The sequence below is a fragment of the Aulonocara sp. 'chitande type north' Nkhata Bay genome, linkage group LG11, assembly GCF_057382095.1.
Source record: "Aulonocara sp. 'chitande type north' Nkhata Bay isolate Kocher_YH1m ecotype deep benthic linkage group LG11, A_spYH_male_GT1.1, whole genome shotgun sequence".
NCBI lineage: Eukaryota > Metazoa > Chordata > Actinopteri > Cichliformes > Cichlidae > Aulonocara > Aulonocara sp. 'chitande type north' Nkhata Bay.
In genome coordinates, this window is record NC_141354.1 from 5,138,936 (window position 1) to 5,164,958 (window position 26,023).

Here is a 26,023-nt window from a genome sequence, read left to right on the forward strand (position 1 = left end):
TAATGTTGTTCCAGGTTCAACATTGCAAGTGACCAATCACCTTCTGCTGACGTCATCCGCGACCTCGAAAAAGCAAACGCCTTCAAAAAATCGACTTCACTTGCGAGAAGAGAAAGCGCCTCTGTAAGGACAATATGTATAATGCTTACCGTTTATGGAAGGAAAGTATCCTGAAATGCAAAGAATTCAAGGTCCTGGATCGGCGGACAGACGCTGTTTCTCTTCTCGCAAGTGAAGTAGATTTTTTAAGGCGGTATTTTTCAAAGGCACAAAAGGGGGACGTCACAACAATGTGATTGGTCACTTGCAATGTTGAACCTGGAACAACATTTATTATGATGATGTGGGAACAACACCGACACGAGGATATCAGATCATCCCTGTGGGGAGGAGAGTGTGGTTTCAGTGCAGCTGTAAGAGTACGGGTGGGGTTCAGTAGGTCAGGGAACAGTGCCAGGTGGAGTTGATTGACTCAGCTGCTGCACATTTGCATATTCTTTATTTATGCAGTAGCATGCTAGGACCAGCAGATACACACAGGGACCGAGCAGCACAAGCAGCCGCACTAGTTTGTGCAGCAAAAGTCAAGAAGCAACTCTGAGAGGTGTCTGTAGTGCATTCACCGGGTAGTCTGTAGCAAAGCACGTTTCTTTATTTAAGACGTGTGCACAGCTGCCAACAGTACTCTTTCATGCCGCATCGGTGCCCGCTGTGTCTCACTGCAAGGGCATGTTGGATCCAAAGTGAAGTGCTCCAGACCCAGGCATGCAGGCAAACCCAGATCCGGAAAAAAATCCTCTAACCCAATTGGCGGCAGCAGCCTGGTCCAACCTATCATGCCTAGAACGATCTAAGAGGCCGTGCAGGAGCTGGTCATGAGGCACCTGAGCACCAAAAAACCCCAGAAAAAAAACACCTTGCCACCAACTCCAAACTGTTGCTTGCCCTCTCTCTTTCCTGCCAACTAATTTTAACTAATCTGATGGAGGTGCATACAGTCTGGACACTGCTGCATCAAGTGTCCACTAACAGAAAGTGGCTTGGTCATCCAGGTGGCTGGCTTCTGACAATATTACTAAACTATATCCAATAAGGGGATAAACACTGGTCAGTCGAGGCTTTGGCCTACATACAGCCTCTAATCGACCCAAATCTGATTTGACCAGTAGATCTGATGGAAGCCTCATGGCTGGCCATTAAGTGAGGCATTGGGGGCATTTACACGTAGAGTAGAAAGTAGAGATAACATATACATAACATATAAAAACATATAAATCAAGGCCACAGTCCGCACGCGTATTATCGGAGGCTCTACCTTACAATATAAAGCACCTTGAGGTGACTGTTGTTGTGATTTGGTGCTGTATAAATAACATTGAATTGAACAGTAAGTTCCTGCTTTGCGTACGCCTGATTGTTGGCCTGGGTGTGTTAGACCTGTGGGCCAATGTGTGGGAGTGTAACCATGACCAATAAGAAGATGTCGCATTTATGCAGTGTCTCCTCAGGAGGCTCTGCTGGTTCCCACTGAACACTGTGGAATATTTTCCACTCGAGCAGGCTCCTGATGATTTGGCCTCTGACCAAATGACAAAAGCTGATAATCATTTGGTGCACTCTGATTCAGTACATACATGGATCATTTCTAGTTGGTTGTATATAGTAAGTCCCAACATTCACTGTGAAAATCACGTCGTTTTTAGTGCCAAAAAGCTGCAGGGTGACACTTGTTACAACTGCCGTTTTAACAGAGCGTGCACTCTTCACACACATTAAAGGAAATGTATGAATTCACGAGTGTTAAATCTTTGAACACAAGCTCCAGTCTGTCAGTCCATTAGAATATCACCTACATCTTGAAATCCATGATCTGCAAGTTCATTCGTACAGAACTCACTTGGTTGCTAGACCCTGTGTCCTCTGCGATGCGTGAGGTGCACAGCAAACACTTAAAGTGATCTTTCTCCCTCTGAATGCTGTTTGGCAGAAAGCCTTGCAGGGCTTCTGACCCTGCTTGAAGAAAACTGAAAGAAAAGTCCAAGCACAACAAAGAATTAACTCTGAGAGGGTGAAAATAGCCCTGTATGAGAAACCTCTGCACCACACTCCACACTAAGGAACTACTAAAGACTTGAGCTTCTTGCTGCGTGGTAGATTTAAATCTGACCTTTTCATACGAACACATCCCAGAGGAGAAACTGCACAGGACAGGTGATCACCACAATGAGCTGAAGACGGGAGGTGGTGGAGCGCACGAAGCAGAAGCAGGGTTGCAGAGCCAGAATACAAACCAGGTACAGCTGATCATGGTGGCACAGAAATCCACGTGGCACTCCTTAATAAGGATCATCATCAACCTGGCTTTGTACTAGCATTCTCAACAAACTATTGTTCTACCGGTCGGCACAGCTCACTGTGGAGACAGAAGCACAGACTCTGCAAAGAGCAGAGGAGGGGCTGTGTGTTTACTCTAATGCTAACTGGTGCACAAACAGACAGACACTCATCACAGCACTCACACTTTGATCTGTTCATGGTTGTCATTGTTGTAACTGTGTGTGTGCCATCGAGGATTACACTGCCTTGTTTTTATATAACAGTGTCACTATTAAGCACATGTGATACTTCTCAAACAATCCACGAGCTCCAGGGATGTCGGCCTTCACGTTGCCAGGTCCAGCCTGAGGAGAGCCACCACAGATACAGACTACAGGCTGAAGCTTCACAGTCATTCCAGGGAGGGGACCCCATTATACATAAGCTATAGATGCTATCAATAGCAACAGTGAAGCTCAATCACCTGCTTTGAAATGGAGCAGCACAGCAACACAAACAACCAATGACAACACAACATTTAGTGTTTGCACAGGAAATGTTGCAGTATTCGTCCTGGGCAGCAATCAGCTTCTGGAGGATCTTAACCTCTCACTGTCACCGTGGACTATCCTTAAACGGGTCCGTGCACTGTGGCAGTGAGAGGTCACACCCACACCATTGTGCCTGTCCGCTCCCAAAGGCCACATTACTTGTGGCTCTCACACCCACTGTGAGTAAGTGCTTTGAAAGGCTGGTGCTAAGCCACATCGAATCTTCACTGAGAGCCACTCTGGAGTAAAACCTGTTTGGATGGAGGGACAACAGGTCAACATCAGTACGTCTCTCCATGCTGCACTGACTCACCGTGAGTGTCAGGTGACACATGTCAGAATGCTATTCATAGATTTCAGCTCTACTTTCAGTACCATCATTCCCAGCAGATGAATAGAGTACAGGTTCATAATAAGGTTTAACTCCTACATTGGTAACAAAGGACAAGTGCTGTCTTTATTTTACAGACAAATATTTGGCAGGAAAGAAGTAATGACGGTTCTCAGCCTTATAAGACACGAGTACAGTAAAAGTGCAGGTTTCAGTATGAAATCATTGTAAACTGGAAGAACAAGTAAAAGGACGTGTTGCTGTGGTACGGCTTGTCATAGAAGTCACTCAGTGAAACACAGTACAATCATTAGTCTGACTGATGATGGCACAATACGTGAAACCACCTTTGGAAAGGATATTCTTGGGATTTTGAACTTCATTGCCCCTTGATCAGTTATTATGAAAACAGACAAATCACTTTTATCAGATTTGAAATGATCAATTTATTCCATCAGTTTGTCATCTGGGTCATTACCACCCACAGCTCTGGGGACAAGAAACTGGGAAGTAATGAATAAGCGTCGCCTACAGGTTCTGCACAAGCTGAGAAAGCAATAATGACATTTCATAGAGATGAGTTGTTTGTTTTTGGTTTTGCATCTAAAAATAGGATGCTAAATTGTGGGAGTGTGTGTCTAAAGAGGGGAGTGATACACAACAGTGTGAATGACACAGTACAGTTCAAGTTTGCCTGAGCGAGCTCACAGGCTGATGTGTGAAGATGGAACCAAAGACCTGACAACACATAAACTTATTCAACATAACTGACAATCTAACATTTGAACTAGTGTCAGATGATAACATTTGGAATATGTTAACAACGCCATTATGGAACAGTTTATAGGCCAACGGAGCATGGAGAGGTACTTTATCATTAAAAGCACTGCTCACAGCTGACTGTGGACGACACACAGACCGTCTCCACCCACACTGTCCTTAGTGACAGCATTTCATTTTCTACCATCAGTCATCAGGAGAGGGTCACCAGCCAACAAGCAAACGTCTCCCTGCATTACTGCACAGAGTCTATGCTTGCACTCTACAGCTGTGTATTTCTTGTCTTTTAGTAAGGATTGGTTCCTTTTATTTATTTATACAGCCACTGGGAGCGATCACCCTGCCATCACTGCAGCATGACATCCAACAATCAAAACTGAATGCTGTGCAACATACACAAGATACCCTCGTGTCCTCATCGCAGTGTCAGAAAGCAGCTTCTGCTCACTCGTAGTCGGGTTGCTGAGAAATGCAGCCACACATTTAACAGACATATATATATATCTATATATCTATATATATATATCTATATATATATATATATATATATATATATATATATATATATATATATATATATATATATATATATATATATATATACAGCTCTGAGTGAAGGGGCACTTAGTGGTGAAAGGAGTGCAGATGGTAATACATAAACCGCATTTGCACAGCACAGTGTTCATTATGAGCACAAAGGCACTTGAAGGAGAGCAGCAGTGAATTTGAGTCTAAAAATATAAAAGCTCTGTGCTCAGCATTATTGGTTTTGTATAGGTGTACGCTCTCTCATATTGTGGAAGGAGGAGAGGAGTTTGTTATGTCCCATATCTGTCACCTTGAGCACAGACTACAAAATGCAAACAGCGCCCATGATGAAGTAGACTTTTAATAACTAATAGCAGAAAAAGCTGATTTCCCTCTCCCAGGAAGTGAAACAGCTCAGCCCTGAACATGCAATTGTTCCTCAGACACGAGTGCATGAAAAGTATGTTCTTTGAAAAATGTGGTTCCATCACATCAGATGAGTTTCTCTGATTGAGGTCAAAGTAGTTCAGCCAGCATACTTACAAATGAAATGACAGCTTAGCTCTGGCTCACCTTGACTTCTAACACTTCTCATTGAGTTTGCTCAGTACGAGCTAGCAAACACATTCCCAGTAAATATCACCGTGTCTGCGGTCACATGCACACTGAACGCAGCTTCACATTCACTCAAATCACTGCAGTAGTTTAAATATGATTGAAAAGTGATTATAAGATTGTGAACAAAGACAATGAGAGGCTCTTTCCAAACATGACAGCTCCCATTTTTACTGTACAGATTACTCATGCTGATGATTCCACCCACAACCTCTGCTTTCATCTGCTGTGTGTGTGTGTGTGTGTGTGTGTGTGTGTGTGTGTGTGTGTGTGTGTGTGTGTGTGTGTGTGTGTGTGTGTGTTTGATGATATAGTAATGTTACAGGCAAAGAAACCTGCTACACTGTTAAAACATATTCCTTATTTGTTCCTTATTTGTTCCTTATTTGTTCCTGACTGCTCAGTTTGATCTCAGTAAGGTCGGCAGTTTGGTACGTAAGTGCATGTCTTAAATAATTAGAATATAAACCTTCACATATTCTACAGTCAATAAATATAAACATGCTAATTCGAGGATTTTCTTTTGTCTTATTTGTAATCTTTGTGAATTCTAGCTGTTTCTGAAATGATTAGAATATTTTTTTAATTGAACCTTTCACATAGACAGTCCCACTGAGACGCAGTGTGTCATTAACAATGACACAACATATTAAAATGACAGACAGCTTTTTCCTAAATCAAAAAATAATTAACAATACAGAAAAGTCCAACTTCTCTGAAGCAGGTAAGTTTGTACAGTCATTGCTGAGTCAGGGCTCTCTCACCATCAGTGCAGCGGGCATGGAGGCGGTCAGCGTGTCACTGCTGAGGTATGACTGAAGCTCTGGACAACATTGGTTCTCTATGGGATTCCAGTCAGGTGAGTTTGTTGGCCACCAAGTGCAGTAACAGGTTTGTGAGCAAAGTAAACAGTAGTAGTTTGGAGGTGCTCTAAAAATGTTAGATGGCTGTTACCTTTGGACCCAAACCATCACACTGCACCTCAAACATCCTGGAAGCTTCTTCCACTACAACCTTGTTTTCCAAATGAGCTGCAAAATTTGCTATCACCGTAAAACAATCTTCACAAAAACTAAATCCTCAGTCCAGGTGAGAAACGTCTTGTGTTTTCAGCATTTCAAACGTGCCTTCGTGTTAGGCCTGTGATAGTTGCAGCCCATTTATGGTGGCTCTTGATGCGACCCCGAGTCCATTTCTTGGAAAACTATCCCAAATACCTGGAAGGACCGTCAAGAATTTTCCTGACAATATCCTCAGGGCTGCACCCTTGTCTCATGCTTGTGTATTTCTTTTCCTACTCCAGCTTTCTATTAATACGCCTCTACAAACAGCCATCTTTGTCAGCTATGACCTTCGGTGGTTTATGCCAATGAATGTCATCTGAACAACTGTCGAGTCAGCAGTCTTCCCCATGATTGCGTCTGTGTGTATACAGTGTGTCCTAAGCAAGCTTGGAATAACTGCTTCTGCCTGCATGCACTAAGATGTGCTTGATAGATAAGACGTCTGACAAAGTCTCTGTTTTATTACTGAATGACCCAGTGTGTGTGAAAAGCCTCCATCAATCAAAAAGATCGTTTTGGTCAACAGGTTTATATGATGTGTCTTCGCTTGCCGGAGGTTTCTTCCTGTTAAAAGGGAGTTTTTCCTTCCCACTGTTGCCAAAGTGCTTGCTCATAGGGGGTCATATGATTGTTGGGTTTTTCTCTGTATCTATGAAGCGCCTTGAGGCGACTTATGTTGTGATTTGGCGCTATATAAATTGAATTGAATTGAATTGAATTGAATTAGCTGTAGGGCGATTACTGTGGCAGATAACTTTAACCCTTGTATGGTGTTCGGGTCTGTGAGACCCGTGTTCAGTTTTTTTCAAAAGAAAAATTAAACAATTAATTATTTTTTCACGTGTAAATGTGTTGTGTCTTTCCACTCACTCCACTTGATTATAACTGATTTATTTATAACATTTTATATAAAAGAAAAACAAGAAGCACATTAATTCATAAATGTGATCTAACAAAGGTAAAGGGAAAAAATTAACCATGTTTGCTGTTCATATGTCTTGTAATTGGGATGAAGTAAACATCTGTTGAGTAATTTAACATAAAATTGTTTGATAGTGTTAATTTGGAAAGCCAAAACTCTAGCGGGTCCACCAGACCCATGAACACTGGCTGAGTAACAAAAATACGAACACCACACAAGGGTTAAGCTAATTAGCTCCTGTTTATCACATGGTTCAAGGTTAGAAACTTGGACAGATAATAACACATAACAGTTTTTATTCCAACGCTAACTTTGTAGATTTGTAGATCTCAGTGCTCTGCCTGTGTGGGTTTACTCTCCGCCTTCGTTCGGCTCCTCTTGTGTTTTTCCGGTTTGACTTTCCTCCTCTGGTCCTTCCTGAATGAACTCACCTGTGCCCTGTTATTCCTTTTCCTGGTGATTCTTTGTTCCCCTCATCTTCCCAAGTCTTCATTTGTGAATATAAAAAGAAGCTTATTATCTGGTGCCAGCCTCTCTTTGAGTTGTTGTATTAAACTAGGCTAACCATGCCTGACTCTCATTTGTGCTGAGCACATAGATATGAGATTCATATCGATACTGTCATTTTACTGTTACAGAAAGCAAACATAACATTTTCCTGGAAGGTTGACTAATTCTCAAATGACACTTGAAACAGCATCCTCTGCCTTATGAATTGAATCTTTTTCCCAGTCCTCTGTCTGCCCTGAGTTCTGCTTTGTGCCCCAGAGGGTTTCATCACAATCCCCGCTGAATCTTTAACATGCTCCATGGATTCATATTATAATCACACTCAAACCACAGAGCCTGTTCTGCCAAATACTGTATATAAATGATCCAATCTCCTTTGATGTACAGTAATCCTGTCTGACTAGAGTGCAATTCAAAATCCATAACCTGCCTCATTTTTCAACCTCGACCTTATTTTCTTTCTTTTTTCTTCCATCATCACTATTGATTATGTTCAAGATTTCATCACTTACTTCACCAGCTAGCGTGAAGTAAGTGCTCGAGTAGACTTGAAATATGGCTCCTCAAAATACACACACACACAGCAATAAGACCTGCATCCCCAATGCTTATTTATATATATACCCTGCTGGGGTAATAGGCTGGCCAAAGGAGGAGATAGAAGCCACTGACATAAAGACAAGAAAGCTCCTTACCATGCATGGAGGGTTTCACCCCAAGTCCAGCACCCTGAGGCTGTACGCTAAGCGGAAGGAAGGGGGCCGGGGACTGGTGAGTGTCAGCACCACGGTCCAGGATGAGACAACGAACATCCAAGAATACATTGGGAAGATGGCCCCAACTGACCGAGTGCTCAGTGAATACCTCAGGCAGCAGAAACCCAGGAAAGAGGAGGGAGACAAGGAACCATCATGGAAGGACAGGCCCCTGCACGGTATGTACCACCGGCAGATAGAGGAGGTGGCTGATATCCAGAAATCCTACCAGTGGCTGGACAAAGCTGGACTGAAAGACAGCACAGAGGCACTAATCATGGCAGCACAAGAACAAGCTCTGAGTACAAGATCCATAGAGGCTGGGGTCTATCACACCAGGCAAGACCCCAGGTGCAGGCTGTGTAAAGATGCCCCAGAGACAATCCAGCACATAACAGCAGGGTGCAAGATGCTAGCAGGCAAGGCATACATGGAACGCCATAACCAAGTGGCCGGCATAGTGTACAGGAACATCTGTGCCGAGTATAACCTGGAAGTCCCGAGGTCAAAATGGGAGATGCCCCCAAGGGTGGTGGAGAATGACCGAGCTAAGATCCTGTGGGACTTCCAGATACAGACGGACAAAATGGTGGTGGCTAACCAACCGGACATAGTGGTGGTAGACAAACAGAAGAAGACGGCCGTAGTGATCGATGTAGCGGTTCCGAATGACAGCAATATCAGGAAGAAGGAACACGAGAAGCTGGAGAAATACCAAGGGCTCAGAGAAGAGCTCGAGAGGATGTGGAGGGTGAAGGTAACGGTGGTCCCCGTGGTAATCGGAGCACTAGGTGCGGTGACTCCCAAGCTAGGCGAGTGGCTCCAGCAGATCCCGGGAACAACATCGGAGATCTCTGTCCAGAAGAGCGCAGTCCTGGGAACAGCTAAGATACTGCGCAGGACCCTCAAGCTCCCAGGCCTCTGGTAGAGGACCCGAGCTTGAAGGATAAACCGCCCGCAGGGGCGAGGGGGGAATTTTTTAATATATATATAGCTATATAGATACACACACACAAACATATATATATATATATATATATATAGATAGATAGATAGATGGATAGATAGATAGATAGATAGATAGATAGATAGATAGATAGATAGATAGATAGATAGATAGATAGATGTATATATATTATCTATCTCTCTCTTCATGTTCGTGTTATATTGGATTTTCTGTATACCAGGTCTGTTGCCTAGGAAATATCGCTGATGTCATCATTTCCATGAAAACACAAGGAGGATACATTGCAGCGTTTTGCTGGCAGTGTTGTGTCTCGTGTGGCGACACAAATTTAGAAAGTGTGACAACACACGCAGTAAACAGTACAAGCAATCCCAGTGTGGCCGTCCAAACAGTAAAGATGAAAATCATCATAGTCTCTTATATCATATTGTCTCTTTTCTGAGTGTGTGTGTGTGTGTGTGTGTGTGTGTGTGTGTGTGTGTGTGTGTGTGTGTGTAATACTCGACGGCCTTTCTGCCTTTGAGCAATTTTCACAGTATTTTAACTCCACTATGTTTCCTTTTAGGATCTGGGAACTATGGAAGCTCGTTTCCCCGCCTGAGTAAAATACCACTGATAACTTGAAATTTCAGATTAATAATTAGGTATCTTTAAATTTGAAGTTAATAAATTACATTTACATTTCAGTGAAAGTTACAATTCCTGTGTCTAAACACGAATAACCAGAGAACATGTTGCTATGTCATAAACTCCTGGGACTGAGTAGAAGCTTCCTGATCACAATTACTGACATTTTATTTTGTCATCCAGAATTCAAAATTGTGAGATAAGTATCTCAAAATGCAAATTTCATGACTCAAACTTTTCCGGTGAGGTAGCTGTGCCAGTGAGGAAACTCTGTGAATGAGCTTTTTAACCAGAAGCAGATGGAAAAGATACGCAAAAATAAACACGTTTCAGAGGCAGAACCAAGCTCCATCAGGACTCCTCCAGTTACTCACAGCTTTATATGAAATAGTCACAAAAAGTCATCTAGTGTTGCTCTAACTTTCCGTGTTTTTGTCGTATAAATTTGACCTTGTGGTTTGTGTTTGCTCACATTATTATTATTGGACTGCACTTTCATTCATACATGTGACTCTGAAGGTTCTCAGTCATCCAGGTCATCGTAGTCTAAGGAGCTTGTAAAGAAAAGCGTCTGGACTTCTTTAAGTTGCTTGAAGACGTTTCACCTCTCATCCGAGAAGCTTCTTCAGTTCTAAGGTCAAATGGTGGAGAGTCCCAGATATAAACCTAGTGGGAGTTTCCCCCCAAAGAGGGACAATGGACCCTCTGATGATCCTCTACCCTAATCACATGAGCCAAGGCATGAAAATTGGTGTAATCACAATCAGCCGAGGTTTTGGGTGAGCTCAAAGGCTCTTGGCTATTTTAAAGCGCATGGCACAGAAGAGCCACCTCCACGGGACAAGACTCAGCAGTCTATCTGCATCTTAAGGATAAAGGACACTCTTTCGAGGATGCCAACGTTCACATTTTGGACAGAGAGAACAGATGGTTTGAAAGAGGTTTGGTTTACGACACCAACTCTCTGCCATCTATAATCCAGTTTTGAGATCCCTTCTCAGACGCCTTAACGCCCACTCACATCCTGGGCCATCTGACCTCAGGAATTCGCATGATAAGGTGGGGCCAGGTTTCACAATGAACTCACCCGAAACTCTGGCTGATTGGGACCCACACCCAGTTTCACACCTTGGCTCAGGCGATTAGAGGATCATCAGGGGTTCTTTTGTCCCTCTGTGGGGGGAAACTCCCACTAGGTTTATATCTGGGACTCTCCACCATTTGACCTTAGAACTGAAGAAGCTTCTCGGATGAGAGGTGAAACGTCTTCAAGTAACTTAAAGAAGTCCAGACGCTTTTCTTTACAAATCCATACATGTGACTCATGTGTTTTGGTAACACATATTTTCACAGACTCTAAATTTAGAAAAACATACGTTGACCACATTTGAAAGATTCACTTTGTAGTTTTATTGAAATGTATATTTATTTTATTATTATTCCAAAAATTGCAGCACTGGTTGTTACATATGATAATAATACATTTGTATTTAAGGCACACTTTTCCAGTCTCACTGACCTCTGACCTCCTCTGATGCTAATGTTAAAAAAAAATCATGTGCGTAAAAAATGAAGTAATAGAGAAATCACACGCTGTCGTTGTTTCACACTTTAGACTCGGCTCACATGATTACATCTCACTACACAAAGCCTGTAAGTCACGGCAAGACACTGAATCACTGACACACAATCAGAGCTACACACACACGTGTTCATGATAAAGACACACAGACGTCAGCACTGAGCTTTATTTGAGTACAGAAAGGAAACATTTATATTTGGACTTGATTGACCCAGGAGTTCTTTTTTTTTTTCTCTCTCTTCCCCCCCCTTCTCACCGTCTCTTCTCCCCTTTGGTTCTCTTTCTTTCTCTCCCCCTCTCTCTCTCATTCATTCCCCCTGTCCTATTTATTAAAAAAAAAAAAAAAAAAAAAAAAAAAAATGACAAAGGATGAACTGAAGCTCTGCCATCACGTAATGTCGCATACTGCTGTTTCTGATGTCATTTAGAGAAAAAATATATATATATATATAGAGCTGGGCGATAGAACGATAACGATATGTATCGCGATATAACTTTTACTCGATAGAGAAATTAAGCTATCGCGATAGACCTCGCCGCTCTTGTCCTCTTAAAAAAAAAAAAAAAAAAGGTCAGCCAATCTAAATTAAGTAGCGCAGAGCCGAACCAATCACAGCCGCAGTGTCACGTCACGTGACTTGTTACATACAGCACAAGTGCCAAGCCGCACGTGTGTTTGTTTGGGAAGCAGCCAGCGGGTAATGGAGGAAATGAGTGTGCCGACTAGAAAAATCAACCGAGCGTGACCGAAGAGAAAACAGATGATGGTTCCAGTGCCGGAGAGATTGTCGAACGGAAGAGCCATAGAAGTTCCGTAGTGTGAAGGTATTTCTGCTATTTCAAGTCTGACAAAAAACAGAGCAGCGTGCACTGTAAATTGTGCCGAAAGCAAGTCTGGAAATACAATAAACTGGTGCATGCGTCACACTGTGCGCCACGTTATTGTTTCGGTGAAATGAATTTCTACAATACTGTTAATTCTACTCTCTGCAGTGTTTAAATGCTTACATATACACACAGTTACTGTCCCTCCACACATACGACTCGGTTCTGCTTCTATGCCCCAGCTTTGTTTACTTTTTCCCACCGAGGCTTCTAGACTTCTGATTGGCCAACATTTCTGCACGGTTAGGAATCTAGCGCCACCTGCTGCTTTGGCATGTTCATAGCAGCGTTTTCCTTCATTTCTGCCTTTATGTGTGGACGGGATTATTTTTAAAACGAAAACGGAAAATCTCCGTTTTCAAAAATACCCGTGTACGTGTGGACGTAGCCTCAGTCTCTGACTGGAAGCGCTAATTCGTCATTCGGCTTTTGTCAGACTAAAGTAACTGTTAAAACTGTTTGAAAAGCTCAGCTATACAACAAGGAGAGATTGAGAATTTCCTTTTAGTTCTCAGTTTATTTGATATTGACAAAAGTTAGTCAGTTTTGTCTGTTCTTCTGTAAAACAAACTAAGATTTATTTTTAGAATTAATATTTTGTTTCTAAGTGGAATTGACAGTTTAGTCTGTTTCGTTTGTTCTATTTTGAAACTTAAACGCTTTAGCGGCTGCCTTTTGTGTAGTTTGCAATATTTGCCTTTATTTATCTGAAAAAGTCTCATGTTCCTTAAGTACATCTACCCTGTTGAACTTATTATGGGAAATAAATATTTAAATAAAAACAAGCTGCTGATTATTTCACATTTTACTTGTGAGCAACGGCACATTTAAATCTTACAAATATAGTTATTTGGCTGATATCGTGATAGATATCGTTATCGCCTGAAATGAAAAAAACATATCGTGATATGAAAAAATCTCATATCGCCCAGCTCTATATATATATATATATATATTTGGACTTGATTGTTCCTGTGTTTGGCCTCGACACGACCACAGTGGATTTAAACCAAGCAGCTGTTGAACAAAACAGCTGCTTGTTTTGTTCAACAGCTGCTTGGTCTGTTTAGGTCCAGCCTGTCCTGTCCATCGTCTCCATGTCCAAAGGCCATAAAGAGGCTGCTCAGAACGATTGTCCTCTTTTCACTGCTCATCTAACGACACCCTCGGGATCGGGTGTGAAGTCTTTCAGGTTATCACCGTGTAGAGACGACCATATTTCCTTATGTGTGACTCTCTCAGACTCTTTTCACTTCTGTTAACTCTCTTTGTCATCAGACTTTCTCTTCTTCTACCATCTGTTACCACCAGCTCGACAGACTTTATTTGCCGCAGAGTAAATATCGTGGTGGGCCATAAAGAGAGCAGCTCATTTACTGCTCGTGGTCCAAATGTTTGACGTAGTTCCTGGCTGTCTGTGCAGCCTCCATGACTGCCATTCTCCTTTATAGAAACAGGAAGAGATCCCATCCTTCAGCTGAGCATCCAAACACAGTTTAATGCTTTTGGAGTGACATCTGTGATCAGTCATATTCCTGGAAAAACACACCTAACGCTACATTAATTAGCTTGTTTGGTTCTGACACGATATTGCACAGCACACTTTGCTGTACATTACTTTCAAGTATCTTTTGGTTCTCTGCAAATCATTTTATTTGCAATGAGTGAGGCCCAGGCCAGGTCTACTCTTCTGTTCACTTATTGACAGTCAGGCTTGTCGGGGAGTGAGGTCTGGCCCTGACCTGCAGCATTTAGCTTGTATGGCCCATTAAACACTGACCTTCATACTAATGCTCACCAGTGCAGCCAATGCAACATACTCAACACCCATGCTGGAGACATAACAGAGGCACGGTGCAAACTTTACTGTACAGAAATCCAATTTCAACTCGCTTCTTTCAGATTTGAGGATCACAGTATTTCTGTGAGGTGCCCCTGAATGTGACTTCTTCCACACACAGGTAATCCAATTTGACCTCACCTGTGTGCATTACATCTCCTCAAAACTCTGGGACATCTCAGCAGAGGCAGCAGGCTGGAGTCAATGTTACACAGATACTAGGTCCCATGTCATCACGGGTCAGTGCTTCCAGCTGATCCGACTCGGGCTTTAGCTTCAATGGGCCATGGGAAAATTCAGTTACGAGGTTTCTGTCAGCATGTGTCTGTCTTCAAAAGACACACGATCACATTTAAAGTCTCGCTGCGATGTAATGTCTCTGTTCTCTGCTCAGCTGGATAAAAATAATTTTAAGCGTTTAAAAGTTCTGTTTCAAAGGTTTTATAAGAACTCAGTGTTCCTGTAACGTCTGTTTGCTCTCCCAGGAGCCGGGCACACCAGCCGCGGCAGCTTTACTCTATTGGTTTTTTGGGAGTGTATTTCTAACAGTGACGACTCTTAAATGTGCTGAATTGGTTGTGAGCTTCTACTTGCTGTAACTGCTGTTCCAGCTCACATAGGCTGAAGTGTGGAGTAATACCGAGTGTTCAGGAGTTATCTGACCCACCGTGTTCATGAAATCTAGCCTGCTAACATCCCACAAGGTGTACCTGCTTGGGACTGTGTTCCTGCCGTTACCTGTTTTATTTCATCTGCTTGTTTGATATCTTAGTTAGCTCTGTTTTAACCACCAGGTTTCTTCCCGTCTCTATGTACATATACGTGTGCAGCTATGCAGGGCGACTTACAAAGAAGCTGCAAGCAAAGGTGACTGCAATAACAGCATCATCCTCAGAGAGGATCATTTGATGATGATGATTACTGTTAATGCTTTACAGTCACTGTGATTCCATAATTTTGTCATGTATGGACTTTGGACTTTCACATGTCTTCCTTGCTGTTTGATAATAAGGTGCATTAAACCTGTAACTGTAGTTGAGTTTTTGCAGGGTTAACCTCTCTATTTGGTGAAATCTGACTATATGGGAGGACTAAGGGAAAAACGTCAGTATGCACTGAGCCTTAGGGAATACATGCATGAAAAAAATGCAATTAATGGGCCCCTATAGTTCTACATGTCGTCATCACTGGGCCTGTGTCTTCTGTGACAGTCTCAATATGTCTTGCGACTAACATGACGTCATTCCTGACACAGAGCCTGAAAATTCAAATCTCAAACACAAAACGCAGGGATATGAAGTGTGTCCACTGACAGACGCTGATGAGCTGGACCATGGGGAAGCATGTTTTGCGGTTCGTCAGCAGCATCTTTAACTTTGATTTTGACGGCTGGTTATTTAGTGTGTTTTTTACAAGTTTGCCCACCTATCTGCAAACAGCATGCTTAATATTAATGTACATTTGTGTTGTCCCAGGATAAAGGACTCTAATGGATATTTGATGCAGTGCTTACACTGAATGTTTCAGCAGGTCCATTGCATTCTGTAATGAAAGCTTGATGCCTCCTGAGCACACACAAGTGGCCGGCGGGTGGCAAAAAAGCAACAACCTGTCCCACAGGCCGGTTAATCACAGAGCAGTAAAGGACTGTGGTGCTAATGGGGCATTCTGTGTCCACTCTACATGTGCACTGAATAAGTGTGGGAGGCAGTCAGCGAAGACACACCGACGAGCCCAGAGTCTCCTCGTTCTCTTCACGTGTGTCGTGTAGATCCAACACAGCTCCACCAGCAGAAAATCAATTTGCACTTCATCACTTCCTATTAATGAATTCAAGAAATGTTCACCGTGGCTTTAATTACACAGGATCCTTTTACTATATTTATTTTCAGTGAATAAACGGCGTGATGTTGTTAAGAAGAAGCACGTTTATGTTAAAACACTTTGTGCATTCTGCGTATGTCTGTGTTTGTATGTGGCTTTACGTCTGTTCCTCACCGTGACCTGATGGATGAAATTCAACAAAAAGTTGACCTTTGTTCAATTATTTTCGTCACTATTTTAGCCACACTGTTCGGTGAAATCAGTGGCTTTAAGCTTTTGCAAGCATCGCATTCAAGTCTGTAAATTAGTCAATTCAACTTGTATTTAAAATAATTCGAGAATATAATTTAATGTAATAAAATGATGCAGCTACAAAATCATGGGGGTTGGAAGATGTCCTGCCTGCGTATCATTTAGCATGAATGTGTTAGAAAAACCACATGTGGTTCCTTTGTTGTATTCTAAAGCATCCAGATGTGTTTCTGAGCGTCAGCACGGAGTTAAAGTGTATGAATATTATTCTTTGTATAAAAGAAATAATAAGTGTAATTTCACAAAAATCACCACATCAGTACATCACACCTGAAATCACCTCATAAACACACGGGTGGGATAAGCGCATCACTCCTGTTAACATCTGTGAATGTTTACGCTGGTAATTTTGTTGCACACTGCCCACTCCCTTAAACTTGTGGGCCATTCATAAATTCGTTCTGTGCAGCAGGTCTGTGCCAACTCTCTGAACACACGACCCTTACGCCAAATTTCTTGGTACTCTGCAAATAACAGTCAGAAGAGCAGAGCAGGGACAGGGAGAAACAGCGAGTCCCCAACAGGTGGGGATGGAGCAACATCATTTATGGGGTGAAAACACAGCAGTGAAACTTTTGAACAGAAGACAGAAAAGAAGCAGCTTACCAAATCTCAGGACATGTGGCATCCCATGTAAAAGCCCCACACAGTGTGTTAGCAGCAGTAGAAGCTTGACGGTGCACCTGAGCCTGGCTTTAAATATCAGGTGGGGGATCTTCATGGTGCTTGTTTGGTGCGCTGGATTTAAATCCCTGGATCGGTATATTCCTCTGTATTGTTTTCTCTTTAACCCAAACGACGTGACTTCAGGCAGCTGTAAGATCAAGGCATGATCTTCACCAGCGGGCTGAGCAGCGGTTTTCCCACATCCATTTGGCAAGAGGGGAAAAATCAGTACGAGTCCAGCTCACTGCGCCAAGAAGAAAAAGACCTCAGCTGAGGAAAAGGATGGTGAATGTGGAGGTGGTGGTGTCGGGGCATCCATGCTAGGCGGGGAAATCCATTTACTGAAAGACAAAGGAAGAGATAGAAGAGGGTGAGAGTTGGGGCTGGGGGGAGGGGTGGGGGGTTACCGAAGTGACAAAGTGAGAGTGAAAGACAGTGAAGCGGTCTGAGCAGCCTCCCCAGTCCGAGCTCCTCCCGCTGCACTGCCGCACAGCATCTGACGTCGAGCGCATAGGATGGACGGGGCTGCTCACACTTCACTCTTGGATCTGTGTCCCCTACCCAAAGTGCCATACCTCCCGCACTCCTTTCCCTGCTGTATCCCCGGCCAGCTTGCCAGCCGCCGCGCTGACGTTTCTCCGGTTCGGCTCAATCTGCGTCGGCCGAACACCGTCGTGCACAGCCCCATAAAAGCCAAGCCATGAATTCGAAATGATCGCCGGTGTTTGATCGAAGTCATTCAAGCACGGACTGCGTGGGCTCCATGTGTGAAGCAAAGCTGTCACTGTAACTCAGCGTGATGAATAGGCTGCGCTCGGCGCGCCGGTGTTTCAGCACTCGACTTCTGTCTTTGGAATTACTTTTCCTTTTTTGAAATTCATTCTTCTCAGACCGAGACTGGGCAACCTGTTAGACACAAGCCTCGATATCAAATTTACATTTCACCTGTTTCGTGCCTGACTCTGGAGGCACTGTCGTTTTATAGCAGCACAGAATTATTGAAGGTGAAGTCCGTGTGACTGGAACGCTCTCTATTCGGATGGCATTTAGAAATGAAACAATATACTCAGCTAACATTTTAACAACAGTCACAGGATTTTTAGGCAAAAAAGCCCCAAAAAACTAAATGTATTTGTTTCTAAATTTTCAGTTAGAATTTCAGTCATCATATTAATGTGCTGCATAATTTCCGAAATTTATAGATTATAAACGCAGACGCGGCGAAGGTGTACGGAAGTGGGGATAATTTAAAATGCATTAAATAAAAATATATTCGCTCCAATCCCAGCTGCCAACTACTGAAAATACAAGGTAAATAAGGTAATGATGACGGAGTGCTAACACGGACTTTCTCCGTGGGCTTTAACGTTTAGGCCACGGACTTTAGTCTGGCTTTGAGTTTTCCAGACACCGCCTGTGTTTCACATCCAGCTTTTCATTGCGGCTATTTCAGCACCTGAACAGAGAATGTGTGTTAAAGCAGGAGATACTCCGAGTGTGTTTCAGCACCACGAACAGAGGCTTGATTTCACCGAGGCTTCAGCAGGAGATCACTGGCTTTCACATATGCTCCCGTTATGATGCCAGCTTCCTCTGCTCGCTTGCCTCCTTAATTAGCAGAGATGTTCTGTTTGGACTGATGATCCATAGGTTGGGTCAGGGTTATCCTGTTACTCCTAAGCGTCTGATTCCATATTTGCAATCATTTTTTGTAGGCAACACAGAAAACTACTGCTGTGCCCGCCATTTATAGACATGCAGGTGGGTGTGCAGAAGGTAAATGTAAAACGATTCTGGTGAATATTGTGTGAGGGCCATTACACTTCACCTGTCACACCAAATAACTGATATTACTGCTGTATTACTATTGGCTGTGATTGTAACGTTGTTTGTCATTTCATCCTCAGATTTCACAGGACGTTACTATGTTTGCTAAATCAAAAGGAAATTACAACCTCGAGTTAAAAGCTGGACACAAAGGTCGGGAGAAAAACAAGAGGCAGCTTTACAAGCTAATGTAGAGAAGTGCTGGACTGTACAGGTAAAAATGACCTCACACTTGGCACCAGCACACAGACTCATCCGGATCTCTCCTATTTTCACAGACAGACTTACAGGTCAACAAATGTCCCTTTGTGCATTTGGAAAGGGCGTAAAGAGCGCATGAGAGGAGCCTCTCCACCGGCAGCACTGCCCGATGATAAAGTTGATTTACAGCTAATGCGCTTGTGGACTGTGGGTTTCAAATGTGCGGCTCATCTCCTGAGTTTCCATCAAACCGCGCGAACTAGAGACGTTATTTACGGATCATTCATAAAGTGGATCATGGTGGAAATTTAACGACCCTTGTAATGTCTTACGAGCCCACAGCAGTAAGAGCACCAGGCCGAGAACGAGGAGAAAGAGGAGGAGGTAGTCGTAAGGTGACAAGCGTCTCTACACAGAGGTCGTGCATAAACATGGGAGGTCACTTTCCTTCAGAGTTTCTGAAGCACAAATCCGAGCCGTGTTTGAGACATGGACATCGTTCTTTCTAAAGGTGTCTGGATAAAGTGCACGGACCAACTTCAAACCGCGCCTGAGGCGTCAGCGGCGGAGGTTGGAAAACGACGCGAAAAAGCTTCTACCTGGGTCTGATCTGTTTCCACACGACCTGACCTGTTCCTGAACAAATCCAGAGGATCGTGAAATAAGTGTAAAGTTTGGAGAAAAAAGCGTGCCTACCTCAGACAGAGCGTGAGCAGAGAAGAGTCATCAAAGCAGCACAAAGAAGTTGATTTGTTTCTGTGGAAGAACCGTGTCGCTTCCCCCGCGCTCTCATCTGGTAGCGCTGAGCTCCGGCCGTGGGGGAGACACGCCTCCTGTCGGACGGCAGGACGCACTGCTTAAAGCAACAGGGGGACGCTCCGGACTGAAGGCTCACCGTCTGCAGCTTCCCCCAGCGGGGCGACTGTCAGCTCAGACTGAGGCTCCAATCCTTTAGATGCCTACACCTTACAGTTTGGGGTTGTGGCAGTGACCACAGGACATACCGGCTCGGTAAGCCTGATCCCGTAGATTGCTTATATGCCACGAGGCTGAATAAATGCGCATCACAATGGGATGGAGATTGCCTTCATTAAGTACTAAGAGCTACTTTGTCTTTATTCTCCCGCAGGTATCATTTCATGCAGCAGTGTGCAGTTGAATCTCAAACTGTGACAGTGAGGTTTCCAAAGGAATTTAAAGAAGGGATTTTCTATCGCGGGGCCTCGCTGCTGCAGAGCCCCGTGTTTAGTGGATTAATACTGAGCTTGGTGGACCCAGCGCAGCTGGCTGCTTCAGTCCGGTCACATATTTGCGCTTCAAATGTGCACTGCGTGTGGAAAATACTTACTCCGTAAATTTCATTTTATCGTAAAAAAAAAAAAAATCAGTGTTTGGTGGTTAAAAAAGTAGAAGTTTCCTAAATTAACTGCTAAGAGTACCATATGGTTTTTGTAGAACTTAATGCAAGAGAGGACACAATTAATTTTGCATTTGTGTTTCATGTTTACTATTTATTCCTTGTGGAAAGAACACAATGAAGCCTCCTATCAGTTCTATAAACTGAAGGCAGAGGGTCGTTTTTTATTACCTTACATTAAATATACCAATTATACTGCAGTGCTGAGAGTAACAGTGATGGGAAACCTTTTTAGATTTTCCATATAACAGCACTAAAAATGTGACAGTCATTATGAAAACATTTTGTCAGCAGCAAGATTCCCCATCAACACTGTCAGAATTCACTGGCTTCAGGAATGCACCAACTTACCTGTTTAATAACCAAAAATATTAGTTTAAAATAATTAAACCAACTGTGAAAATACAAAACAATGAATAAATGTACACACAGATAAGATAAAATATCCAACTTACTATGAAAGTAAAAATGTGAAACTTTTTAATAAAAATTCTGGAAGAAACAAAACAGAATGTACAACATGTTTAAATTAAGTAAAGAATAAAAATGATTTTCATTGTTGTTGTTAAAGCAGATTAACTAGGAAAATATAACATTTCTGCACCAAGAAGGTACTGAGCACATGGACATGATGCTAGCATCACATCATCTTTGCGTTGACTCGTTAGAGAGACGCTCCACACCGTGAAGCCTCATCACCAAAGCACCCTCACATTCTCAGCTTTGTATTGTAACACAAGCTGACTGTCTCACACATACGACCCACTCATGTTTGTTTTACACTTCACTGCTGCCTGCTGTGATGTGTTTCTGATGTTTTTAATGTGTCATTTTGGTCACAATTGTGAAAGCTGTTTCTTAAAAATAAATGTCAAAATGGTCAAATGAATACAAAAGTACTGAAGTCCTTGAAAATCCTTGGAATGAAAAGGCAATGTGCAAACAACCTGGGCCTGAATTCCCCTTTAAACCAAAAACAGCGAAACGAGTCGCTTAGAAGATCCAACTACTCAAAAGAACATAAATAAAAGAGGCAGAGGACTAAAATATAGCTCGCCAGGGCTGAGCTTCATGCTTCAACTGAGTCAAATAAAGAAATCCAATCTGCAGACTAGAGGGGTGATTATGATCATGGATGTAAACTGTTAGTGGACTCAGATGCTTTTGAATGTTGAGAGAACTATGAAGAGCTTAGAAGTCATCCACTAAATTAAATGTCTGTGGATCTCGCTGTGAGTTTGAATTTTACTCAGAACAATATTCAGTCATTTATGGGAATCCAAAGATGCAAAAATGTAAATAATTCCCACCGAGAGCTGTTGAATAATCCACAGAAGCGCTAACAAAGTGTGTGGATTACCTGAATGATACTGTAGCATCAACTCCGTCCTTCTTGAAAGAAAGAAAAAGATTCACTAACCTGCGTGGAAGGTTACATTGTAGACAATCCCACAATACTCGTATCCATGGAAGAGTCTATAATTGCATCCCAAATGAAACAGCTTTATATCTTTCCCAACGACACCCCAACAAATTACTCAAATTTTTACAAATGCTCACTGTAGTTTTACCAGATAATTATCTCAGGTCAGCTACTTTGTACAGGTTAAGGGGAGCAGCTGCTACAACACATGTATCCCTGATTGTGGCACAGTGGGAGGAAGAGACAATCCACAGCACTAATGTGAACTGGCTCAGATCAAAGAGAAAGATGTAGAAATGACATGTGACTTAAACACTGTAAGTATTTTAGATGTAGCCATCGTTAAACAGAAACCATTTCTCTATGGAAATCGGTGGAAAGTAACTCTTGTCTACAGCAACACCATGGAAAACATGGCAGGGTGAGCATAGCATTATGTGACAATGAGGCGTGACACCTGCACTGGAGAAGACACCCTGGTGTGGGTGAAAGGCAGAGATGTCATGGACCCAGGGTCCTATAGATTACCCAACATGCTGTGCTGGAGATGAGAGTAATAGATGGCTCACAGAGAGCATGTTGTTCTTGTGATGAAGAAAGATGGGTCTATACAGCTCTGTGTAGACTGCCACAGCAAGCCAGAGGTGTCACAGTTTGATGTGTATCCCATGCCTCAGGGTCACTCCTGACGAAGCTCTAACAGCAACCTAAAGCTGGGCACCGTCGTACAAAGCGGCACACAACCATGCAATGACCTGCAAACACTGTTTCCTCTGTGTCTACGCTGAGGTTCCTGCAGTGGCAGACATGCTACCAAACCTCATTATACTTCTAATCTATTCTGCAGTACAATGTACAACATGACTGCAATTCAACAGCAGTCATCTAAATTCTTAAATGCTTCTGTGTCCAAGTTTACATTGGACAAACAAAGAGCACACAATAAATTTCAGAACATAAAACATCCATCCGTACTGGGAGCCATCCGTACTGGGAGCCATCCATACTGGGAAGAATGCCATAGCCAAACACTATCCTGGGGCCAAACAAGGCCGCTCTGCAACTCTATGTTTCGCTGAGCATGAACATGTAACTCTTCCAGCGATCAGTCAATCCAAAATATAACCTCAGACGCAATCACACTGCTGTGTAACTGTTATTGCGTTGTTGGATGTGAGACCAGGAGGCGAATTATCGTGTGATTTTATTTCCACAAATTACCAAAACCTTTTTGGTTTTATGATCTGATGAAGACCATGAGGCAGAAACATTAGTATATTTGTTGGCCAAATGAAAAGGTCATATTGAGATTTGTCAACTATTTTGTGTTATGACAAAACTCCAGGAAAAACTCCACACTGCAATAAAAAATGATCATGTGTTGCAATCACCTACATTTATACGTCACTGAATATTTGTCATGCTAATCACTTGCTGCCCTCATGCACAAGCAGACAAAGACAGCCGTAGTGATAGATGTAGCGATATGAAGAGACAACAACATCAGGAACACGAGAACCTGGAGAAGTACGAAGGGCTCAGAGAGGAGCTCCAGAAAATCCCACAGGATCTCAGCTCGGTCATTCTCAACCACCTTTAGGGGCGTGATTCATTTTGACCTTGGAATGTCCAGGTTACACTCAGCACACATGTTCCTGTTTATATATGGCAGCCGCTCAGTTATGGTGTCCCATGTATGCCCTGCCAGGTAGCGTCTTGCACCCTGCTGTTATGTGCAGGGGCATCTTTGCACAGCCTGCACCCGGGGTCCTGCCTGATTTGGTAGAGCCTCTGTCGAGCTTGTCCTTTCTTTGGTAGGATGTTTCAATATCAGTCACTTCTTCTGTAGGTGGTACATGCCATGCAGGGGCTGTCTTTCCATGATTCTTCCTCTTCTTTCTCAGGTTTTTGCTGTCTGAGGTATTCACTAATCACAAGATCAGTTGTGGCCATTGTTCTGGTGTACTCATCTTTAATTTCATCCTGGATCGTAGTTCTAACCATTATTTATATATCTATAGATATACATATACATACATAATATATTTATTACACCGACATCAACAGTCTATATATATCGATAGATAGATAGATAGATAGATAGATAGATAGATAGATAGATAGATAGATAGATAGATAGATAGATAGATAGATAGATAGATAGATAGATAGATAGATAGATAAGATAAGATAAGATAACTCTTTATTGTCATTGCGCAGTCATACATAGTACAATAGTACAATGAAATTGGAAAACTGTCCTACGTCGGCACTACATGTAACACAACACGACACAATACGACACATCACAACGCAGCACAAACAACACAACACAAATTCAAAATTCAAATTCAAATTTTATTTGTCACGTACACAGTCATACACAGTACGATATGTAGTGAAATGCTTGGACAACTGCTCGTGACCTAAAGAGAACAAAAAAGGAAAAGGCTATGAATAAGATAGGAAATAAATATGAAAATTAAAAAGGGTAAATTTAACTAGGAAGGAATAAAATATAAATTAAGGTTAAAAATGAAATAACTGTACAACACAAATTAGAATGAAGGGTAAATTTAACTGGGAAGAATAAGATAAAGATAAATATATAAATTAAAGTTGAAAATAAAATAACTGTACAACAAAATACACAATATAGAACTATATAAGAATGTATAAAGAAATCTAAATATAAATAAATATATACACAATAACAGCAGCTGTACAAGTATTAACCGGAAATGAAGAATATAGTGACCAGTGTTGTGCAAAACCAAAACCAAAGTATACACAGTATAATAACTTAGTAATAAAAAAGAAGAATAAGTGTATTTGTATTGCACGCTGTTATTTTGCACATTAATTATTATTGCACCTTGTTATAAATATAAATATTATTATTATTACTGTTTTTTAGATAGACAGACATGTGTGCACATGTGTGTGTTGACAGAAACACCTGCACCGCAGGCATAGCAAACACCTTCCTTCCAGAAGCATGTGATGATATGTCAGCATTAGAGAAAATAATTTGTGGAAAATGCTGACACATCTTGATTTGCATTGAAACAGACATAATTACATCCCATGCTTTGCTGTGTCCTTTCTTGTTTGTGGTTTTTTGGATCCAATTCCTGAATTCACTGCTTGATATAAACAGTATTTTAGCTCTGGGCCAATCAAAATGCAGGATGAGAAATGGAGGGAACAAAATGAGTCCATCAGACAGAAATAACTGCAACCATCACAGACGTACAATTTGGTGGTGGAGGAGCACATCCCTGCAGTGATGAAGGCCTGATCTGAAGCCACAGTCTGGAGTTGAAATGAAAGGGAGCTTTGATTGCTCCCCTCCCCTCCTGCCCACCACAGTGTGCAGCATGAAAAGTTGAATTGTGGGGGCTACAAATAAATAGTCAATGACAGCTCTGTGATCCAACAACCTCCACTACTCTTACCCATGGGACATAAAAGGCATCTGAAACCCTTGAATAAGATAAAAAAGAATAGGATATGAGAAAATACTATTTAGAGATGAATAATTCTGTCTGACAGAGTGCTGCAGTGATCACTGATTAATGCTGGCTTCCAGAAATGAAGGTAATGGGGACAATACAGCCTCTGAAAGGAACTTTTTTAATGAAGCAATCGACGTATTAACGTCTTCACAATCACCAGGTCATCAGAGGTTTGTCTGCAGTCAGGGTGGGCTTTCAGCCACTAATCGTTAGCTGTCTTCTGCATTAAGCTTTTCCATATGATTCTTTTAACAAATGAAAAATATATTTTTAAAAGATTCTGAGCATCTCAAACCCGCCTCTGAACCTGTGTTTTTCCTTGTTTCCTCTTCCCTTTAGAAGAGATGCTTAGAGCTGCTGCAGACCACTGCTACAGATTTTTGATGGGACCTGGAGCCTGTTATTATTTTTATTATTAGTGAATTCTTTGAATCTGTGAAGAGGTTGCTTTCCCATCTGTCACTGAACAGAGCCTGTATTTGTCCTGATTAGAGTGTTCACTTTAGGTCAGCCTGATCGTGCTGTAATATAACTGTTGCAGTTTCTGCAAAGCCCCTCTTCT

At 42.3% G+C, this 26,023-nt stretch overlaps 1 protein-coding gene across 3 annotated transcripts in view; it reads right to left on the reverse strand.

The window, feature by feature from the left end:
• Window positions 1–19,913, reverse strand: part of grik2 (glutamate receptor, ionotropic, kainate 2) — a 346,386-nt gene extending 326,473 nt beyond the window's left edge. For 2 of the 3 annotated variants that reach the window (XM_086310278.1, XM_086310275.1), the window contains exons 1-2: window positions 19,800–19,913; window positions 17,016–17,416 (exon numbers count right to left, since the gene is read on the reverse strand). In XM_086310278.1, the coding sequence (XP_086166404.1) occupies window positions 17,016–17,130 (115 nt within the window). In that variant the 5' untranslated portion in view covers window positions 17,131–17,416; window positions 19,800–19,913. Of the gene's footprint in view, window positions 1–17,015; window positions 17,417–17,650; window positions 17,741–19,799 lie in introns of those variants that run through there. The other variant, XM_086310277.1, reaches the window with a different exon arrangement.
• Between the last annotated feature and the right edge of the window lie 6,110 nt (window positions 19,914–26,023).